Source organism: Dendrobates tinctorius, unplaced genomic scaffold (genome assembly GCF_039654945.1).
Source record: "Dendrobates tinctorius isolate UK_male_01 unplaced genomic scaffold, ASM3965494v1 ptg000015l, whole genome shotgun sequence".
Lineage (NCBI taxonomy): Eukaryota > Metazoa > Chordata > Amphibia > Anura > Dendrobatidae > Dendrobates > Dendrobates tinctorius.
The window spans coordinates 18879235-18902870 of NW_027361683.1; the positions used below are offsets into that span (position 1 = coordinate 18879235).

General features: G+C 43.9%; 1 protein-coding gene across 1 annotated transcript; it reads right to left on the bottom strand.

The window, feature by feature from the left end:
• Nucleotides 1-956: 956 nt before the first annotated feature.
• MRPS15 (mitochondrial ribosomal protein S15) lies at nt 957-16847 on the bottom strand. Its single transcript, XM_073562634.1, has 8 exons — nt 16599-16847; nt 16434-16484; nt 13431-13506; nt 12916-12964; nt 6078-6162; nt 3270-3328; nt 2292-2483; nt 957-1208 (listed from the first exon to the last, which is right to left on the bottom strand). The coding sequence occupies exons 1-8, from the start codon at nt 16717-16719 to the stop codon at nt 1101-1103; spliced, it is 741 nt and encodes a 246-aa protein (XP_073418735.1). The 5' UTR covers nt 16720-16847; the 3' UTR covers nt 957-1100.
• Between the last annotated feature and the right edge of the window lie 6789 nt (nt 16848-23636).

Consider the following 23636-nt stretch of genomic DNA (forward strand, 5'->3'; position numbering starts at 1 on the left):
AAAAAAAAAAAAAAAAAAAGTGACATGCTGCAGATTTAAAAACGCCGCAGTTTTTCAATCCAGTTAGTGGAAAAAAAACAAAACAAAAAAAAACAAGCATATGCATGAGATTTCTGAAATATCATAGCTTTTTCTGTTACTGTAACAAAAAAAAAATAATCAGCTTTTTAATGCAAATTAATTCTTGGACAAATGCACGTGAACATAGCCTGAAATAAAAGTTTAAGGCTTCATTTAGAAAGGGGTCCTGATCACAAGTAGAAAACCTCCAGAGTTCGGCTAGGATCAGACAGGTAATTTCCATCAGTGTGTATGATGGATGACACACGGTCCAACGGAAGTCGCTGTGCTAGTTCAGATCAGGGATTCAGCCTACAAGACCATGCTAGTAGTAGCTGTGCCATATTGCACATAGCTTGATATGGACACGATTGGTCCATGAAGTAACAGTCGTCTCCACGTAGCTGAAGCCGCTCAAAGGAAAACACCCGCAGTGCAGAAATGATTCTCCATCACACACCTGATGCCCATGTAGAAGGAATCTGAGTAATGTGTCCATAAATCATATTAACTCTTGTTCACTTACACAAATTATCACCGGTTTGTGCTGATCCGGCCCGGTCTTACGCGTTTTCTGCCTACGATGACGGCTTTGAATATTGGGGTCACGTCCTTGCGTCAGAAAAGAAAAATAACTGCCTAATTTACAGATGCGTGTGATGACATTAGTTTGTTTTTTTACACACCCCAACATTACAGAAGCAAGAAATAAGCCTAGAATGTACTATTAAAAAAGAGCAGCTTGCAAATAAGTGTTCTACAGGTTGTGATTTTTTTTTCACATGGATAATTAAAACTGATCATTGCTGCTCCTTCGCAATAGACTACAAACTTTCTCTCAAGACAAAGAAAAGTGTAATAACTTCCAGTAAAAAGTAATGCGACAAACAATGGAGCAGCATGTAACAAAATGTAGATTTATTCTGGAGCTTTTCAAACAATACAACGATCGGTTCAGAAGGTAAAGCTCAAAGTTTACATTTAGCAGACGGCTTTCTTATCGGCCATCACTTAGGGTTAATATGGATAACATGCCAAACTCAATGTGTTGGTTGGGGGAAAACATACAGAGGCGGGTGGGCCTTGGGAACGAGTTTCTTCTTTTGAGAGAGTTCCTTTTCCTTCAGTTTCTTCGCTTCCTTATATACCTGTAAAGAAAACCCCACAAATTGGGAGAATTAAAAGGTGAAGGAGGCGGCTATAGCTTTTCTCCAACACCTCTTACATCAACTTTCCTAGTAGTTAAAGAAACGTTCTGCTATTTCTCCTGGAGTCAATGACTGTGCAGGGACAGATGTTACAAGATGGTTCTCAGGATAGATGGTAAGAGACTTACGGATATAATTCCCCATTATTGGCAATGCAATAAGACATTTTCCACATATTAAAGGCATGAAAATGTAACTCATTTTATTTTTATTACTCCACTGCATCAAACACACTGAAACAGAAGCAAGGCGGCAGATAAATTATAGCCTTTATTAAGAATCTTCTGTTTACTGCTGCTATGCAGCACTGTGTCTCTCAATGGTTACAGACTATAAAAGGGCTCTTCTGAAAAAAACACGACTGAGCTGTACTCACCCTGCTTGGGTCTAGCACCAATTCTCCACTGGTGCTCCCAGTGTCCGATATTGTTTTAGCTCTAATGTCCCATCGACAATGCGGCAGCCAGTCACTGAGTGGCTTGCCCTAGTGACAACCAGGGCTGCTGAGCTCACAGATTGGCTTAAGTGTTGTCGACGTGACATCAGCGCTACAGACAAACACCAGGAGCAACGGCGGAGACTCAGCACTGGACCCAGGGAGGGTAAACAAAGCATAATGTCTATTTTTCCTGGGACAGATATTCCAAACCAGAAATCCCCTTTGAATGAATCGGGAATTTGATTCAGCAATCATATTCACACATGCCCTTTATTCTTGCTGACATACATTCTGAAAGTTGCCAAGAAGTGCAGCAATACAGATGGAAGTGCAGCAATACAGATGGACTGTGTATGGTGTATGACTGCAGGATTAGAGGATCTGATAATGGTTTGCAAACATGGGAACACATAGCTCTACATAGGCGCTGTATACAGGGAATTGAATTAAATTTTATTTAATTTTTAGATGCACTGGAGTAAGAACAACAATTGGGTATAAAAGGTATACGAAGCCTTTATACTTAATAAGGAGAAGTATTTGTATATTACAGCTGCCCATCAGAAGTGTAAGGAAATGCAGACCTTCAAGCAGAAGGCTTTCTTTGCGATCCATCTTTTGGTTGCCCTTCTGTAGTATTCTGGAGGGAAGGTGTACTCAATACCAAGCTGAGTGCAGACATGTTCAAATGATTCATAGCGCGTGCGACGCAGAAACTTCAATAACTTCTTCCTCCGATCTATGGACATTAACATTCGCCTCTTGTTTGCTTTATCCTAGTACAAAGTATAGAGCAGCAGAAGTTTACACGTACGCTAGGAATCAGATACACGGAAAAAAAGCAGGGGTCACTTTCTATAAAAGTGCTAAAAAGATACTTTACTTTGCTCACAAATACCACTAAAGTGGGCAAGGGAGCGTATAGGGCACTTATCAGAAGAGTTGGAGACACGGTGGTGTTTGAGAGAAAACATTCATTTAAGAGCCAGCTGCTTGGGTGCCTGGGTCTATAGCGGCATTTCCTTGCCCTTCATCACTTTGACAGATTTTTCCCCACACACACGCACGTTGGGAAGAGACCTGTCGCGCAAGGGGAGCAGAGAAACTGCCCGGGACCAGCCTCTTAGACTAGTCACCGGATCAGCATAGTCCCCAGATGACTTTTAGATTTTGTTAGTGTCTCAGAGTAAAAAAAAATAATGGGGCTGACAAATTAAAGTCAGACTGATTCATGCCCCCCGTGGCTTTCTCTGAAAAACGGGCAGTATGAATGAGCCACCAGGTTGCCTTCAATGAATGACATTTGGTATAAGTGCACATGCTCCCTCTAGTGGTGACGTCAAGCATTATGTATTACAGTTATGTCTTTGGAAGGTAAACACAAGTTTTTAATCTTCATGGCTTTTTTTTTTTTTTTTTGGAGACACCAATAATGAGGTTTTCAAAATGCTGCATACTTTGGGAATGGTATTTTTTTACTGATTCTGAAGAAGCCCTGCAGAACAATTTGTGTGAAGGAGGTTTCATGGTGATTTTTAGGGGTAGACAATATGATGACTTGCCTTTGGGTGAATTTGAATATGTTCCTTAAAATTCTGGATTCTTGCTGTTAAAGCTGCAACTGTAAATATAAATGTGCATCAACAAATAAGGATGAAAAAAAGAATGTATTTAATGCATTTTTTTCCTAGAGGTCCCGGTTTAGACGCTATTGTTCTACCTGACACTTTGTTTCCTTGTGAAAGTCTAGACTTCTGCTAAAGTGGAAGTGTGTTGAAATCAGTCACTTTACACCATAAAGTGAGAAAAAAAGAAAAGGAAATGACATGTTTCCAGTTATCCACGCCAAACATTACTGTAAGAATATTACACAAGGCACATACACAATCGCCAGCCTAGTAGAGAATCGCTTTCCAATGGACCTCCTACTTCTTCGAACTCTTACACATACTTCAGATAGGAAAAGAAATGGTGACCTTGTATTTCAGAATTTAAGGTCAATACAGTAGCTTTAAGCCCCCGTTACACATAGCGATGTTGCTAGCAATATCGCTATAATGTCACTGGTTTTTGTGACGTAGCAGCGATATTGCTAGCGATATCGCTATGTCTGATACTTACCTCCGACCGGCTCCCCCGCTGGTTATCGCTGATCGCGCGAGAACGTCCTGGACCATTTCTCGTCGGGCGCTTCCTGTGGCGCCGACGAGCGACGCGTGGATGCGGGCGGGAGGACGTCAGGATCGCCGCGTCTGACAGGTAAGTAGCGACCCCCGACCCCTGCTATGTCGCTGGTGAGATCTGCCTGTGTGGCAGCTCACTAGCGACCACTTAGTGATGCACCAGAGATCCATATCGTTGTCGGGATCGCTGCTGCATCGCTACGTGTAACAGTACCCTTACTCACACTATGCAAAGGCTTAAACCCTTCTGGTATGTTAACAATAGCCATCAATGACAAATGGTCTCACAAGCTTCCTGTATGACCTCATTTAGCCGAGGGTAGGGGATCTGATGAAAGCGGTATTTCTCCAGCAACATAGGGCATTGAGCAGTCAGGATCTGGTTCATTACATAAACTGTGGCATTTATGTTTAGAAAAAAATAACGGGAAAAAAAAAATTATATTAACCCCTTACCGCCAGTTGATGGAATAGTATGTCAGCTGGCAGTATCCCCCGCTTTGAGGTGGGTTCCGGCGGTGAGCCCACCTCAAAGCGGCAACATGATGTCAGCTGTTTTAAACAGCTGACATGTGACCACAATAGGCGCGAGCAGAATCATGATCCGCCCGCGCCTATTAACTAGTTAAATTCCTCTGTCAAACACGGACAGCAGCATTTAACTAGAACTTCCGGCGTGGCCGGAAAAACGCACATTGCTGACCCCCGTCACGTGATCGGGGGTCAGCGATGCGTTGCCATAACAACCTGAGGTCTCCTTGAGGCCTCTATGGTTGTTGATGGCAGATTGCTATGAGCGCCACCCGATGGACGGCGCTCATAGCAATGCTATAATTCTGGCACATATATGCAATCTGCTCATCGCCTATACGTAGCAGAGGCGATCGCGCTTTGGCAGCTTCTAGCCTCCTATGGAGGCTATGAAGCATGCCAAAAGTAAACAAAAAAAAAGTGTTTAAATATGTAAAAAAAATATAAAAAACACATAAAAGTTTAAATCAACCACCTATCACTCCAATCAAAATAAAAAAAAAAAAAACATACAAAAATCAAACCTACACATTTGGTATCGCCGCGTTCAGAATTACCCGATCAATAAAAGAAGGATTAACCTGATCGCTAAATGGCGTAGCGAGAAAAAAAAAATCAAAACGATAGAATTACGTTTTTTGGTCACTGTGACATTGCATTAAAGTGCAATAACAAGAATGTATCTGCACAAAAGTGGCATCATTAAAAACGTCAGCCTGGCACGCAAAAAATAAGCCCCCACCAGACAAGAGATCACAAAAAATGGAGATGCTACGGGTCTTGGAAAAAGGCGCATTTTTATTTTTTTTTAGCAAACTTTGGAATTTCTTTTCACCACTTAGATAAAAGAGAAACTAGACATGTTTGGTGTCTATGAACTCGTAATGGCCTGGAGAATCATAATGGCAGGTCAGTTTTAGCATTTAGTGAACCTAGCAAAAAAGCCAAACAAAAAACAAGTGTGGCAATCACAAAATAGTAGAAAATGCCGAGCACCACCGAAAGCGCATAACAGCCAATGGCATCTGTGAAGCAGGAATTCCTTCAGGAGCACACCAAAGCCGGATGAATGATCCACATAAAATGAAAAAAAGTGGCATTCACCGGAATAAAGTCCAAATTTTATTAGTCTCCACACTTCTCAGCCCCCGCCTGCCTAGGATGTTTTAACATCTTTTGACTAATAAAATTTGGACTTTATTCCGGTGAGTGCCACTTTTTTCATTTTATTTAAAAAAACAAGTGTGGATTTACACTTTTTTGCAATTTCACCGCAACGTGGAATTTTTTTCCCCGTTTTCGAGTACAAGGCATGGTAAAACCAATGGTGTCATTTAAAAGTACAACTCGTCCCGCAAAAAATAAGCCCTCACATGGCCATATAGATGGAAAAATAAAAAAGTTATGGCCCTGGGAAAAAAGGGAGCGAAAAACAAAAAAAAGCTCTGGTCATGAAGGGGATAATATATTAATATATGAGGAATTAGCTCACGGATTGGATTAGCCGGCTTGGAGCGAAATCATTGCAACGTGACGCCAGGACAGCTAATAATAGGCAGCGGACCACTGAACCAATGACGTGGCCGATGAAAAGATACACAAGTATAAATGCGCACCCACTCTGCTGACCACCAATATCAGACTGTTCACACTTACCATAGACTTCTGTAGATGTAGTGTCATCAGGACTTCTCCTCACTTTTTCCACAAGCTGCTGGATTTTAATTTTCAGTTTATCAGACTGCAAATGTAAATAGCAAGAAACGTCAATTCCTCCAAAACTTATTCTCCCACTACATTCTTATTTTGGCCCCAAACACATTCTGATTACCCATCTGTGACATTTACATACTCCACACTGAATAATAATGGGCCTTTTCTATTTGTATGAAAGATATGTGCAATACAGTTCCAGAAAGTTAAAGTCTATGGGCATTTTATATTTATCAACCTAATGCATCTGACATAAAAGCATATAGACTTATGTGCCTCTAAGGTAAAAGACTACTAACAATGATTGCTCCTCTCCCTACATTAACCCCTTCATGACCCAGCCTATTTTGACCTTAATGACCTGGCCATTTTTTGCAATTCTGACCAGTGTCCCTTTATGAGGTAATAACTCAGGAACGCTTCAACGCATCTTAGCGATTCTGAGATTGTTTTTTCGTGACATATCGGGCTTCATGTTAGTGGTAAACTTAGGTCGATAATTTTTGCGTTTATTTGTGAAAAAAACAGAAATTTGGCAAAAATTTTGAAAATTTCGCAATTTTCAAATTTTGAATTTTTATTCTGTTAAACCAGAGAGTGATGTGACACAAAATAGTTACTAAATAACATTTCCCACATGTCTACTTTACATACATCAGCACAATTTTGGAAACAATTTTTTTTTTTGCTAGGAAGTTATAAGGGTTAAAAGTTGACCAGCGATTTCTCATTTTTACAATAATATTTACAAAACCATTTTTTTTTTTTAGGGACCACCTCACATTTGAAGTCACTTTGAGGGGTCTATATCGCAGAAAATACCCAAAAGTGACACCATTCTAAAAACTGCACCCCTCAAGCTACTCAAAACTACATTCTAGGAGATTATTAACCCTTCAGATGCTTCACAGGAACTAAAGCAACGTGGAAGGAAAAAATGGACATTTTATTTTTTGCAACACAAATTTTCTTGTATCATTAATTTTTTTCATTTTTACATGGGCTACAGGATAAAATGGATCCTAAAATTTGTTGGGCAATTTCTCCTGAGTACACCGATACCTCATATGTGGTCATAAACCACTGTTTGGGCGCACGGCAGGGCCCGAAAGGGAAGGAGCACCATTTGACTTTTTGAATGGAAAATTCGCTCCAATCGTTATCGGACACCATGTCGCGTTTGGAGAGCCCCTGTGTACCTAAACATTGGCGCTCCCCCACAAGTGACACCATTTTGGAAACTAGACCCCTTAAGGAACTTATCTAGATGTGTAGGGAGCACTTTGAACCCCCAAGTGCTTCACAAAAGTTTATAACGTAGAGCAGTGAAAATAAAAAATCATTTTTTTTCCTCAAAAATGATTTTTTAGCACGCTATTTTTTATTTTCACAAGGGTAACAGGAGAAATTGGACCACAAAAGTTGTTGTACAGTTTGTCCTGAGTACGCTGGTACCCCATATGTGGGGGGGAACCACTGTTTGGGCGCACGGCAGGGCTCAGAAGGGAAGGAGTGCCATTTGACTTTTTGAAATGAAAATTAGCTCCAATTGCTAGTGGACACCATGTCGTGTTTGGAGAGCCCCTGTGTGCCTAAACTTTGGAGCTCCCCCACAAATGACCCCATTATGGAAACTAGACCCCCTAAGGAACTTATCTATATGCATAGTGAGCACTTTGAACCCCGAGGTGCTTCACAGAAGTTTATAACGCAGAGCCGTGAAAATAAAAAAAAATTTTTTTTCTTAAAAAAAATATTTTAGTCCGCAATTTTTTTATTTTCACAGGGGTACCAGGATAAATTGGACCCCAAAAGTTGTTGTACAGTTTGTCCTGAGTACGCTGGTACCCCATATGTGGGGGGGAACCACTGTTTGGGCACACGTCAGGGCTCGGAAGGGAAGTAGTGACATTTTGAAATGCTGACTTTGATGGCATGGTCTGCGGGCGTCATGTTACATTTGCAGAGCCCTTGATGTACCTAAACTGTGGAAACCCCCCACAAGTGACCCCATTTTGGAAACTAGACCCTATAAGGAAGTTGCCTAGATGTGTGGTGAGCACATTGAACCCCCAAGTGCTTCACAGAAGATTATAACGCAGAGCCATGAAAATAAAAAATAATTTTTTTTTCCTCAAAAAATGATTTTTTAGCTCGCAATTTTTTATTTTCACAAGGGTAACAGGAGAAATTGGACCCCAAAAGTTGTTGTCCAGTTTGTCCTGAGTACGCTGGTACCCCATATGTGGGGGGGAACCATTGTTTGGGCACACGTCAGGGCTCGGAATGGAAGTAGTGACGTTCTGAAATGCAGACTTTGATGGAATAGTCTGCGGTAGTCATTACGTTTGCAGAGCCCCTGATGTGCCTAAACAGTGGAAACCCCCCACAAGTGACCCCATTTTGGAAACTAGACCTTCCAAGGAACTTATGTAAGATGTGTTGTGAGCACTTTGAACCCCCAAGTGCTTCACAGAAGTTTATAATGCAGAGACGTGAAAATGAAAAAATCATTTTTTTCCACAAAAATAATTTTTTAGCCCCCAATTTTTTATTTTCCCAAGGGTAACAGGAGAAATTAGTCCCCAAAAGTTGTTGTGCAATTTTTCCTGAGTACGCTGATACCCCATATGTTGGGGTAAACCACTGTTTGGGCACACGTCGGGGCTTGGAAGGCAGGGAGCACCGTTTGACTTTTTGAACGCAAAATTGGCTGGAATCAATGGTTGCACCATGTCGCGTTTGGAGACCCCCAGATGTGCCTAAACAGTGGAAACCCCTCAATTCTAACTCCAACCCTAACCCCAACACACCCCTAACCACAGCCCTAACCACAAGCCTAACCCTAATTCCAACGCTAACCCTAATTGCAACCCTAACCCTAATTCTAACCCTAATTCCAACCCTAACCCTAATTCCAACCCTAACCCTCTTTCCAACCCTAACCTTCTTTCCAACCCTAACCCTCTTTCCAACCCTAACCCTCTTTCCAACCCTAACCCTCTTTCCAACCCTAACCCTCTTTCCAACCCTAACCCTCTTTCCAACCCTAACCCTCTTTCCAACCCTAACCCTAACCCTCTTTTCAACCCTAACCCTAATGGAAAAATAAAAATATTTTCTTTACTTTATTAGTTGTGCCTACCTATGGGGGTGATAATCGGGGGGGTTCATTTACTTTTTCTTTCATTTTGATCACTGTGAGAGTGATCAAAATGAAAGAATGGAATCTGCAGCCGGCAGATTCGGGCGGGCGCACTGCGCATGCGCCCGCCATTTTCTAAGATGGCGGCGCCCATCATCCGGACCCGAGGGACACCAGGAGGGATGGGGGGACTCAGGAGGTACCGGGGGGGGGGGGGGTGAGGGGGGTATCGGAGGCTGGCGGGGAGCAGAGGGAATGGGAGGGGGGCAGATGATGACAGCGGCGGCAGATCGCCGCTGTCATTCAGTTGCGGGGGGGGGGGGCGATCGCCGGTGGGGGTGGGGGGGTGGAATCGGTGTCTCCAGCCATGTCCGATGCTACAGCAGCATCGGCCATGGATGGATTGTAATATTTCATCAATTTTCATTGATGAAATATTACTATCGCTCTGATTGGCTGTTTCACTTTTAACAGCCAATCAGAGCGATCGTAGCCACGTGGGGGCGAAGCCACGCCCCCTGTGGCAAAGAACAAAGCCCCCTGTATCTGCGGGTCGGGTGACCTTTCAGTGACCTGGGTCACCCGACCCGCAGGGGGGCTTTAAAGTCATGACGCCACATAGGTGTCATGGGTCGTTCTGGCACGACTTTTCATGACGCCTAAGTGGCGTCAAAGGTCGTGAAGGGGTTAAACAGATAGGAAATATTATCCCACGCACAATATGGTAGAACAGTGCGGCAAACTGTATGCAAAAGTTATGTGTTGTAGAGCATTTTTAAGGGTTATTCTCCACTTGTGCATTTAGCAGGACACTGCTGTACAGCGTTTCGCTTCCTTGTTCTGGGGTGGATGGGGATGGAGGTGGTGGAAACTCCATCTTGAGTGACAATTCTGGTTCGGTTGCTTTGTCCCATTGTTGACCTTAAGCTGCTGTGACCCACTAGGGTATGTCAGTGCTTGTTCTAAAATCCACACTATTATCATTATACTTACATACTGAGATAATAAAGCCTTTGAACAAACAGTTCAAGTGAGCAATTAATAAGAGAACTGCCCTAGAAACTTCCCATTAAGGGGATCGTGATTTTGCAGGACTGATAACAGATCAGGAGCTGATGGATCATTAGGGAAGTGAGCAGTTAACTGCTGAATAGAAATTAATGGGCTGGAGAGGTCTGACTGGTATCTCACGAGTTAACTCCTCAGCCTGGACTGTAACTACGAGTATATTCGCCAGGCGCTGGTAGCCAATTTCCTTGAAAATGTAAGCTAAAAGCTCTCATTGCAAGAGAATGACAGCAGATAGAAAAAGATGGTTATCTATATCAGTTTCATTATATGAGAATCAACTTTTTCATGACATATTACATAAACTTACATCATAAGTCGTGTCACTGCCTTATTCAGCCAACATCTGCCTCGAACAGATCTGTCAATCTCCGACAGTAGCATTTACCACCCATCGGCAGAGGCATCATTCCATGCCCCCATCGGCATGTCCGTGACATGATCACGGGGTACTGATGGATTGCCGGGGTCTGCTGAAGACCACCGTGCCTGTCATTACGATTCTCCTGTTATATCCAGCGTTCAGAAGTGACTGTGATTTTAGCTACACATAGCAGTACTGATGTTCACAGCTTCAAGTCCCCTAACAGGACAATACAGTAAAAAAAACTAATAGAAAATATAAAAGTTCAAATCACCCACCTTTTGCCCCATTAAAATTAAAAATACACATATTTGGTAGCGCTGCGTTAGAAAAAGGCCGATCAAAATATAAAATAAATTAATCCAATCAGTAAACGGCATAGAGAGAAAAAAGAAATCCAAACTCCAGAACTGTTTTTTTTGCCACTGCAACATTGCAATAAAATGCAATAAGAGCCAATGAAAACATTGCATCTACCCCAAAATGGTGTTAGTAAAAAGTGTCAGCTCGGGGTGCAAAAAAACAAGCCCTCACACAGCCCTATATGCCGAAAAATGAAAATGTTAGGTATCTGCGTACTCGTACCGACCTGGAGAATCATATCGCCATGTCAATTTTACCATTTAGTGAACACAGTAAATAAATTAAAAAAAAATACGATTTTGGAATGCCATTTTTTTTTTTCATTTTTACCGCACTTGTAAGATTTTTCCTGTTTCCATGACACTGTATAGTAAAACTAATGTTGTAATTCAAAAGTACAGGCCCTCATATGCTATTGCAAAAATGGGAGGAATAAACAAAAATGAAAAACACAAAATAGCCATTTCACGAAGAGGTTAAGCCTGCCTTGACATGTTTGAGAAGAGTATGGAAAAGGGGACATGACTAAGAGGAGTTAAAATTACCACATTTTTTTTAAAGCATTTGTACCAAGTTTTAGAGTCATCCTATTGCGATTCCCACCAATTCTGAGTGCAGTGCTCTTATCCCCAGAAGTCCCATAGACAAGGAATGGAGCAACTGTTTCATTCAAACAGGACTCTAAAGAGCCACCTTCTCGAGATCGATAGAGGTTCTAGCAGTGAGACCTCCAACGATGAACAGATTATCACTAGAACTGAGCAAAAAGATTGAGCGGACCCTGGTCCATAGTCCATGGCAATACTCCATTGCAGACTGATCAGGGTACTGGAAATGTCAGGCCTCTGGCATTTACAAGTTCCCTTACATTCATGATGTTGCAGCTCAATGGACATCATGACTAGGGACTAGACCTCTAGTGTCATGATAGCCCTTGTGAATGCCCGATGCACCCAGGATACCAGCATTAGAGGGCTATTCTAGGCAGCTGGCCGGACCTCGACCTGTCTCTCATGCTGTACCAATGTGGACTCTGGATCAAGGTCCTGCAAAACGTTTTGCTAATCTTTAGTTATCACTTAGGCTGGTTTCACATTAGCGTTTTTGTGCGCATCCATGCGCATGCGTCCCTATATTTAATATGGTGTACACATGGTCTTGCGTTTGCATGCGTTCGTCTACGTTTTCGTGCGCATGCGTTTTTCCAGGTGTGCGTCTAGACGTGCCGGACGCAACATGATGCATTTTTGGGTCCGCCCGAAGGCGTAAAAAGAAAACCGCATGTGTACGCTTGCGCACGGAATGCATCAAAACAACGCATTACAGTCTACGGGAACGCAGGCGTGCGCATGCGTTTGCATACGCATGCGTTTTAAGAGTAAACATGACTAGACACTGGTTTAAACCACCTCCTACACAAAGAAACATTGTTTGAAATGTGAGTACAAAAACTTAATGTCTGACTGTACATTTCTCTCCATTTATAACGCATGCACATAAAAAACGCAAATGCATGCAAAAACGCATGCACATTTTTACTTGCGCACGATGCACTGCGCACAAAGACGCAAATGTGAAACTAGCCTTAACCATAACTTCATAACTTAGGAACACAATTCTGAAAATAGTAAATAAGCCACTGACATCATGTGGGAATGTGTTCTGAAAGTTGCACAAATTGATCTTGCTTCTATTTTTACACATTTGGCATAATATGATCTATTTTCACCATCTTGTAAGGTGATGGATTTTACAGTAGAACACAAGGCTCCTACAATGAATTAACGTGTCTTATCGCATTTTACACTAAAAGGTTACAGGGGAAAGAAAAAAAAACTGACCTGACTTGCCATATCCAGAGACAATATTCGTTTTACAACATCATTAACCCTGGAGGGAAACACAGATCGCACTTTAACAGGCAATGACACCTAAAATATACATTTGGACTTTTTACTCAACTATCCCCATTTCAGCAGGAGGATGGCAATATATGAATCTTCCACTAGTACACTCAGTGATCAGATGAAAAACATTCAGGACTCCGTGCACTGGAATCACAGGCTTGACATTAATCAAGGCAACAGCAATTCGTCCTAACACATTCTGCGGCCTAGTGCCGCAGTTTTCTGGTCAATGGTTTCCAGTATCACAGAGTATAAGTGATGTATGAATGTTCCAAATACTGCAACCAACAATTAAAGCCAATATGTGCAGCCCTATTTATGAGGTTGGTGCAAGAGGAAAAGCTTTTACATTTGTTTTTTTTTTTAAGATTCCATCTCTGTTTTAGCTAGTAAAGGCGGCATCAAAAAACTGCACTGTATGAACAAGACCTATGAGATACTTTATTTACCCTTCTGTGCTTTTTAGTCCAAGATACTCCTTCTTAAACATTGTTGGTGGTAAGTCATCCAGTTGGCTCAGCCGTCCTGAGACAAAAGACAAATTTATAGAACCCATAAAACATAAATGTTACAGGTTTACTTGCTGCAAAATAGCACATACTCTACACAGCCCTCTGTTCTGAGACCAAAAAGCCCCTCACTTTATCAGACATTCAGATAAGGGAACAGTCACAGAAATTCCTGCAATAAATCGTAAATTTTAGATAAACCATACCCAACGGAGCTGTGACTGTGCCAACCGCAAGTATTGCGCAAGTATTCACCCTCCCATCCCCTTTGGCTTTTTTTTTTTTTTTTACCTATTTTGTAACATTACAACCTGTGTTTATATATTTTTGTAATCATATTTGTGTGTGATGTATCAGCACTAAATAGCTCTAAGTTGGTAGAGTGAAATGAGAAAATTATAGGCATAAATTACATTTATGGGATCAAATAACTAAAAATTGGCATATTGCATACATGTTCACCCCTTTGGCGATGAAGCCCCTAAAAATTTCTGGTGCAAGCAATTACCTTCACAACTCACATGCTTAATGACAGGAAGTCCACCTGTGTGCAATCTAAGCGTCACATGCCTGTCAGTATATACACACATTTTCTGAAAGGCCACAGAGGCTGCAACACCATTAAGCAAGAGGCACCGCTAACCAAACACAACCATGAAGACCAAGGAGGGCTCCAAACAAGTCAGGGACAAAGTTGTTGAGAAGTACAAGTAAGGGCTGGGTTTTAAAAAAAAATATCCCAATCTCTGATGATCCCCCAAAGCACCCTCAAATCCATTATCATAAAATGGAAACATTATGGTACCATAACAAACCTGCAAAGAGAGGGACACCCACCAAAACTCTCATCCAAAGAGAGCATTAATCAGAAAGGCAGCACAGCACCGAAAAGGTGACCCTTCCCAAGCCGAGACTTGAGCATCTGTCCATACGATCACAATAAGCTGCACACTCCATATAGGCGGCCTTTATGGAAGAATAGGCAGAAAAAAAAAAGCCTTTACCTAGATACAAAAAATGTAAGGCTCATTTTGAGTTTGCCAAAAGACATGTGGGAGACTCCCCAAATATATGGAGGAAGGTGCTGTGGTCAGATAAGACCAAAATTGAACTTTTTGGCCACAAAGGTAAACACTATGTCTGGCGCCAAACCAACACAGCTCACCACCACAAGAACACCATCCACACAGTGAAACATGGTGGGGAGTAGCATCATGCTGTGTTTTTTTTTTTTTTTGGAAGCAGGGACAGGTAACATGGACCGAGTCAAGGGGAAGATGGATGTGTCAAAATACAGGGATATTCTTGAGCAAAACTTGTTTCAAATTATCAGTCAGTGATTTGAGAATGGGACTGAGGTTTACCTTCCAACAAGACAATGACCCAAAGCCTTAAGGGGAAACCTTTAAATGTTTTGTAGTGGCCTAGTCAAAGTCCAGACTTGAAGATTGCTGTTCACCAGAGGAAAGCATCTAACATGAAGGAGCCGAAGCAGTTCTGCCTTGAGGAATGGGCAAAAATCACAGTGGCAAAGCGACTTACAGCTCTAATTGCCACAAAAGGAGGCTCTACGAAGTACTGACTTTAAGGGGGTGAATAGTTATGCACACTCAGTTATTTTGTCCTACTTGTTATTTGCTTCACAATAAAAAGAAAACTAAATATTCACAGATGTAGCCATGTTCTTTACATGAACTGATGGCAACCAAAAAAAAAAAAATAAACAGTGAAATTCCAGGTTGTGAGCCAGTTTCCTGTCCCATTTTAACTGCAACAGCTTTTAATGGATAGCTGTCACATGGGATGGAACAGCTGCACTGGGGACTGGCATGTGCAGAAATTGGCATAAAGGCCCTGCTGTGACTGAAGAAATCAGCACCTGAGCATTTAAAGAGGTTGTCTACTCCACTTGCAGGAAAGTGAACGCCTAACCTCAGCGATTGGCTGCAGCGGTGCTGTGATCTTTCAACATGTTATTAAGTCTATAGCCAAAATACTGAGACCCAAGCAGCGGAGGGCTGGCATCTGCTATGTTTGCTGTTTTAGGTATTTAGAGAATTTCTGAAAGTGGAAAACCTCTATTTAAAACTTTTTTTTTTTGCAGGTGACTGTCAACTTCATTGAAAAATCCACAAAATCTCTCTCTCTACTCCCCTCTTATCTCCCATTCCCACAATCACATGCAAGATTTCTTGCAACTCTTCACTACTCAGTCTCCCTCTTCCTAAACTCTGTCATCTGCAATCCATCCTGAATGCTGCAGCCAGGATCATACTCCTTTACAACCGTTACCCCGATGCCTCTACCCAGTGACAGTTGTTGCACTCGTTACCCATTCGCTAGAGATTTCAATATAAACTCATCACTCTCACCCACAAAGCCCTCCATGGCTCAGCACCACCCTACAGCTCCTCCCTTGTCTCAGTATACCACCCTACCCGTGCCCTCCGTTCTGCTGATGACCTAAGATTAACAACCTCAATAATCAGAACCTCCCACTCCCGTCTCCACGACTTCTCATGTGCTGCGTCCCTGCTTTCATTTACTCGCACACTTAACATACTCTTAATAGCCCTCTGTGTCCGTACACACACTGATTGCTGCCTGGTTCATGCAGCATTATGCGTACACCCTATTTATGACATTGTTGGACATTACAAGCAATTGTTACGCTCCACCAGTCAGGTCTCCCCTATTTCCTCTTAGATTGTAAGCTTGTGAGCAGGGTCCTAACGCCTCTTGGTAGCCGTTGATATGTGATTATTGTTAATATGTAATGTATTTTACTGTCTGTACAAGTCCCCTCTAACATGTAAAGTGCTGCAGAATAGGTTGGCTCTATAGAAATAACATAATATTATATTACAATGTCAACACCCCAATAGTGCCCCTTAGAATGTCACAGCCCCCCAATAGTGTCCCTATGCAGAGTCCATACTATACCATCGGATTTCACTGTGGCATAAGCCCTGGGTACATGAAGAAGACTTGCCCCTGAAAGAAAAGAGACACAGAGTAAACCCATCCATTAGTGTCTGATCGCAGGAGGGCCAGCGCTATGTGACGGGACGTGCAGGCACATGAGGACTACCGAGCACCCCCACATACTTGCTGCCAGCGACCCCGTCCCTCCGTGGCATGTCTCACACCGTGCCGCTAGCCTTCCGGCTGACACCAGGCAGGACCCTGACCTGATACCCCGGACTACGGCTGTCCCAAAGGCAAACATCTCGAATCCGGCGGTCACCGACAGCGCTCACAAGGGGGCAGCCATATTGGCAGGCTGAAGCAATGGAGCGCGGATAGCTCACAAGGGGGCAGCCATATTGGCAGTCTGAAGCAATGGAGCGCGGATAGCTCACAAGGGGGCAGCCATATTGGCAGGCTGAAGCAATGGAGCGCGGATAGCTCACAAGGGGGCAGCCATATTGGCAGGCTGAAGCAATGGAGCGCGGATAGCTCACAAGGGGGCAGCCATATTGGCAGGCTGAAGCAATGGAGCGCGGATAGCTCACAAGGGGGCAGCCATATTGGCAGGCTGAAGCAATGGAGCGCGGATAGCTCACAAGGGGGCAACCATATTGGCAGGCTGAAGCAATGGAGCGCGGATAGCTCACAAGGGGGCAGGCTGAAGCAGTGGAGCGGTAGTGACGTCACGCGCCCTCATCATTACCACTGATTACTATTATGTGCCACACCATTACATTACTACAGGTCACGTGATTGGTGCTGGCCGCTTTTCCATACCAGAGTAGGACGTCTCCTTGTAGGCTGAGTTCACACTGTGTATTTCAGGGTGGTTTCACATTAGCGCTTTTTAAGCGCACGCACGGCCGGGGGTAGCTCCGCCCCCGAGCCGGCTCTCTGCCCGGCGTGCCCGCACCTTGCTTGTAGCGCCGCCTCCTAGCGCACAGCGGCGCCTGCGATCGGCGCACCCTATCTTTAGCATAGGGTGCGCAGATCGTGCGCAGGCCGTGCACTAGTTGCGCTTTGACCTGCGCTGCGCACTTTTGACGGTGCGCCGTGCACGCCAAAATCCGAAAAGTTTGATTTTGGCGCGCACGGCGCACCGTCAAAAGTGCGCAGCGCAGGTCAAAGCGCAACTAGTGCACGGCCTGCGCACGATCTGCGCACCCTATGCTAAAGATAGGGTGCGCCGATCGCAGGCGCCGCTGTGCGCTAGGAGGCGGCACTACAAGCAAGGGGCGGGCACGCCGGGCAGAGAGCCGGCTCGGGGGCGGAGCTACCCCCGGCCGTGCGTGCGCTTAAAAAGCGCTAATGTGAAACCAGCCTCAGACAGTACATAAATGCAGCACAGATGGCATCTACGTACAGTCTGTGCACAGACCCAGTCACTGATGTGAGGCTTTGGGATCAGACCAAATGCGGACATGGAAGTGTTATGGTCTCAGGGTATGTGCACACGTTGCGGAGTTGTGTGCGTATTTTTACGCGTGGAATCTGCAGAATCCGCAGGCCTGCGTTTTACCTGCGGACTTAGGCTGGTTTCACACTAGCGTTTGATCGCGCAGTGCATCGTGTGCTATCGGGCGCACGCGCAATGTTCCCCTATCTTTAACATGGTGATTGCAGGGTCTTGCGAATGTACGCGCTCATCAGCGTTTAGCGTGCGCTGCACATTTTACAGGTGTGCGCCCAGACGCGCTGAACGCTACATGCTGCATTTTTGTTCCGCCTACAGCGTTAAAAAAAATTGCGCGCGCACGTGTGCGCTCGGTGTGCGCCCAAAAATAGCATTACAGTCTATATGATCGCTGACGAGCGCTTGGCAGTGCGCACGTCAGTGCCTTGTGCGCGCACGCGATTTGAGTAAACAATGTCTAGACACTTGTCTAAAACTCCCCCTAAACAAGCAACATTGTTTTGGAGGAGTGTACATAAAAGAAGATGTCTTCAGGGACAATTACTCTACAGACAGCCTTGCAGAGAGACTAGTCAAGAGCCTAGAAGAGCCTTTACAAGTGTGGGTTCAAGCTTCAGGAGCCAAAATGTGAGTATTCTTCAACATAATGTCTGTGTGTCCTGTACAATTTTATAATGTACTAATGTATTTTTTGTTTTCATTTCAGCATGTCTTCTTCTGGATCGGTCTATTCGCCATCTCGGCAAGAACTGGCCCAAGCAGATCCTGAGGTGAGGATCTTGCTGCCTTTGGGTAAGTATAGCTGCCTCTAGAAATGTGTCTTAATTTTTTTCTTTCTTTACAGACATCAGACACGGGCACTGAAGTTGAAGTGCGGGAGCGGTCTGAGCGGCAGAGGTCTGAGCGGGAGCAGTCTGAGCGGGAGCAGAGTAGTCAAGTCGTGGCGAGGAGACGCAATGTGAGTATATATTATTTTTTTTTTTTCTGTCTTTATCTTGCTTTTTCTCTGTTTCTTTTTGTATCTGTTTCATTTTCCAAAATTCAAAACATTATAATATTATTTTTTCTAGGTTCTACAATGGGATGACGAAGTAGTGTACATCGACAACGAGCACCTGATCCGCCTTGTTGAGGAGCGTATCCCGTTGTGGGACAGCCGTGATCAGCAGTACAAAGACACAGCTCTGGAATGAGGTGGCCGCAGCGATGATGGATGGCTGGGACAGCGCCTCTCCAAGTTTAAAAAGGGCGTTCAGTAAGTATAAAGATTCTCTGCGATACTGCATTGATTTTTGGACCTGATGGTGCTGATGTGTTTTTTGCAAGATATATTCTTGCATTAAACACATCAGTGCCTTGTGGAATACATTGATTTTTGTCTTCAACTGCTGCATTGCTTTATGGTCCTGATGGTGCTGGTGTTTTTTTGGCAAGATATATTCTTGCATTAGAAACACCAATGCCATGTGGAAAACAGTGATTGCTTTTTTTCCTCAACTGCTGCATTGCATTGCTTTATGGTGCTGGTGTTTTTTTGGCAAGATATATTCTTGCATTAAAAACACCAATGCCATGTGGAAAAAAGCGATTGCTTTGTCAACTGCTGTTTTGATCCGGTTTTCACTCTTGCTCCAGATGATACTGTTCTTTTCGCTGCTACATATATTCTAGCAGGAAACATAACAGTGCCCTCAGTATCAACAGTGACTGCATTGTGTCTAGAATTTTATTTGTGCTGCAGCATTGACTGTTTGCAAAGTTCTATCCGGTGTGTGTGCTGATAATTAAGTTTCCTTAAGTGCATTTTCTAATTTTTTTTTTTCTTTCCCAACAGTGAACAAAATCCGCACATGTTTGCGCTCGATGAAGGACCGCTTCAACACTGATGTTCGTGCTGAGGGACAGGTTCGGAGTGGTTCAGCGGCAAGGCGCAGAAGAAAGTACCGCTATTATCGATAGTTGACTTTCCTGAGACCGGTCCTTGCCAGCAGAGCGTAAGTTTTTTGTTTTTTTTTGTTTGTTATTGCTATGTGCTATTCTATTCCACAACTGATGCTTCTTGTTAATGCATGATACTAATGGTTTCCCTTTCTTTCCACAGCACTTGGAGCAGCACCCTGCAACCTGTCCCGGGAGTGGTTCTTCGTCGATCGACCTCGGACCCGTCCCAGCCATCCGACAGCCAGGAAGCATCTTGCAGGTCAGCAACACAGACAGCTGGTGACCAGGAAGCTGGTCCATCAGGTGTTCCCCCTGTCCCAGGTCTCTGTCACTGGTTATGCGGGCACTACTCGCCAGCGGCAGAGGGCCTCGGACAGGCCTGTCATGCCCGAGTTCATGCTCTTGAGCGAGGCCTTTAAGGGCAGCCTCAAGGTGCTGTCCGCCAGAATGGAAAGCGGTTTTTCCCTGATGGAATGTGGTTTTTACCACATGGAACACCGCTTTCACTCTGACCAGCGCCTCGACCGTCTGGAGGCCGACCTCAACAGACCAGCGCACCATTTTTTCAGTAAAATTGAACAGGGCATGGTGGAACACCTTAGTCCTGAGCAACAGCTGAGTGTGTTACAGGCCTGCAACACTGCTTACTTGCAGGCTATGCAGCAGAATCGGTATGTGCAGCAGTCAGTGGTGTCATTTCCCACAGTTCCACCGCTGACTCGCTTCACCACACTACCGACTTCTGCTGCATACCACTGCATGGCCACCTGCATTCTCAGCAAAGCCGGACATCACTACACCACCCCAAGTCTGAATGCTGCTGGACACTCCTCCGCCACCACCACTATGGCAAGCGCTGCTTCTGTATGGAGCACCGCCACAGCACCACCAGCTTGGAGCCAAACCACCACAAAACCTGCTTGGGCCACAGACACCACCAGTCAACACCAAAGGAGCACCGCCAGCACTCTTCAGCAACGGAGCACCGCCACCAATACTCCTCCTCGGAGTCCCCCAACAACTTTGGCTGAGATACCAGACAGGCAGCCTCCTGCTCGGAACACCGACCCAACTTTCTCCCCTTCTAGGAGCACCGCCACTGCCATTTCTATCAGCACCGCCACCACAGAGCAGCAAAGGGGTGATCCGCTTTCCCTATTTAACGGGGCAACGACACAGTCCACCATCACCAGGCGGCCGACCAAAGTAAGGCGGTCACAGGCTGCAAGTCGGTCCGGGCAGGATATTCCTGTGCCAAAAAAAAAAACAAAAAAAAACTTTGTGCGTCCATCCACCCTCTCCTCCTAATGTGTCTCAACCTGGCTCCATGTCCATTCCAGAGCTCCCTTCCCCCAGTACTTTCGTTGCCCCTTCTCCTAGAACCCCTTCCTCAACCTCCAGTCGTTCCTCGTCTCTCCACACACCCAAAGTATCCCAATCTTCCCCCAAACGTCATTCCTAATAAAAAAAAATTTTTGTATTTTTTGTTAAAAAATAAATGTGCAATTGTGCTTTCAAAATATTTTGATATGGTTACTGTGTCAATCACCGACTACACACACTGCGCCGTTCACACACTGCGCTGTACACTTAGCGTTTTGCCACCAGATTTCTCCATTACTGAGACATGTTTCTTGTGTCAGTCTTGGAGATATGTGTTGTCAACGAAACAAATCTACATGACTTGTCTTTTCAACAACAGTCTCTACATTCTTGTAATATTGCACAGACTGGATCCAGCATACTTCCACAACTCTAGTCCTCAAGATACACCATCAGATCATGTTGTATGGAATCCCCTTTTTTTTTTTTCTGGGCTCTTGTGAAACCGTTATCAATGGAGATATGTGTTTCATTACAACATGATCTGTTGGGGAGCCCTGCTGGATACAGTCTGTGCAATATTAAAAAAAATGTAGAGACTGCTGTGAAAAAGACAAGTCATGTAGATTGGTTTCGTTGACAACACATATCTCCATGACTGACACAAGAAACATCAGTAATGGAAATATCTGGTGTATTGCACACACTAAATTATGGAAGGGTTCCCTAACTACAGAGTTAAACGCCAACAAGCAAATCATGTTTTTAGTAATTCGATTTGAGTTACAAAAAAAAAGGGAAACATGATCTGTTGCTTGACATTTAGGACTACATTTTGGAAACCCTGGCATAGAGGATGGTGTTGAGTGCAAGGCATACCTATTGTTACCTTCCTTTTTTCTTTTCTGTTTGCATTTAACTATTAGAGAAAAGGCAAGGAACTATAGATATACCTTGTAAATAACCACATACTCTATTATGTGTTTGTGGAAGAAACGCATTACTGATGGTGAAAATAATGTTATATACACTTCCCAAATACGCTGACCTTGCATCACTATCACACCTGGGCAGGTGAATTGATTTTAAACCTGCAGCGTGGCTATAACTCTCCATATATTTTGCAGAAGAGTGTAGTGATGCTGCAGCTTAATCTGTATTGTAATGGCCATTTGTGATAAGTATTCAGCATGACACAAGGCCTGGGTATTTTACCTGACACAGTTGTATTATCTCCACCATCGCTGTTAATTGAACACACTGTAGAGATTCTAAAGGTAATACAACTTGTGTGTGTATGTCACCTACTCAGGAGCATTAGTGAATTCATGATGCACAAAACACAGCATCATAAATTCACTGAGACACCTGGCTACTTGCTAATGGTATTGGGAGTGTAAAAACAGAGAATGCACCCAGTACAGGTAGCAAAACGTTTTTTTTATTAACATACAATAAAATTTTTTTACACCATTTGCTCTTGCCATTCCACCCGTCCTACATCTGAGTTGAAGTAGGCCGCAAATTGGTCCCTCATTAGGCCAACTTCGACGGATGACCTGAGAGGGTGCTGTGTAAATTCAGGCAATGGATTAGGAGAAAAATCATCAAGATCAAAGTTCGGGTGTTCTCGAGAAATTACAAAATTATGTAGGCCTCATCCACTGTTTCCAGTTTCAGATTAATAGCTGTGCCAAGAATGCGCCATCTAGATACAAGTATACCAAATGCACACTCTACTGTTCTCTTGGCCCTGGTGAGCCTGTAATTATAAATTCTTTTTTGGAGGTCCAAGGCCCGGCTGGAGTAGGGTTTGAGCAGGTTTTGGCACATCTGGAACGCTTCATCACCAACCATTTCAAATGGCTGTGGTGGACCTTCGGTGTTGGGAAGAGGCCGTGGCATGGGGAAATTGAAGTTGTTGCCATACAACCTCCTGCCCATGTCAGAGGTCTTAAAAGCCTGGGAGTCATTCCCACGGCCAAATGCCCCAATGTCCACTGTAATAAACATACAGTCTGCATCCGCAATGGCCATCAGTACAGTAGAAAAGTACTTTTTGTAGTTGTAGTACTCGGAGCCTGTTCTTTTGGGCTTGATAACCCTGATGTGTTTCCCATCCACCGCTCCAAGTTAGGGAAATTGCATACAGTCCAGAATCTGTCGGCGATTTCCAACCACTTTTCTGCGGTTGGCATGGGCATGAATTCGGGCCAAAGAACGTTCCACAAAGCCCGGCAGGTGTCTGCAACAATTCCAGACAAGGTGGATATTCCAATCTGGTACTGGAAGTGCAGTGAAGAGAGGGTCTCTCCAGCAGCCAGGAATCTGTGACACAAAAAAAAAAATTAATTATTTGTGTATAGGGATTTTTGTACACACCTAAAATTCAATTAAAAAAAAAATATATCTGCAGCCTTTTGTTCAGTACATGCCGTAAAAAAATTACCACAGCCTTTTTTGTTAACTACATGGTAGAACTATAATTCTGCCAGATT

What these genes read in the sequence shown, in the direction of transcription:
- MRPS15 (XM_073562634.1), bottom strand. Translation starts at nt 16,719, where the DNA reads ATGTTTGCCTTTGGGACAGCCGTAGTCCGGGGTATCAGGTCAGGGTCC. An exon ending in GGACTAAAAAGCACAGAAGG is followed by an intron (nt 12,965 to 13,430) that starts GTAAATAAAGTA and finishes GTTTCCCTCCAG; the next exon opens with GGTTAATGATGTTGTAAAAC. An exon ending in ATATTCAAATTCACCCAAAG is followed by an intron (nt 2,484 to 3,269) that starts GCAAGTCATCAT and finishes ACTTTGTACTAG; the next exon opens with GATAAAGCAAACAAGAGGCG.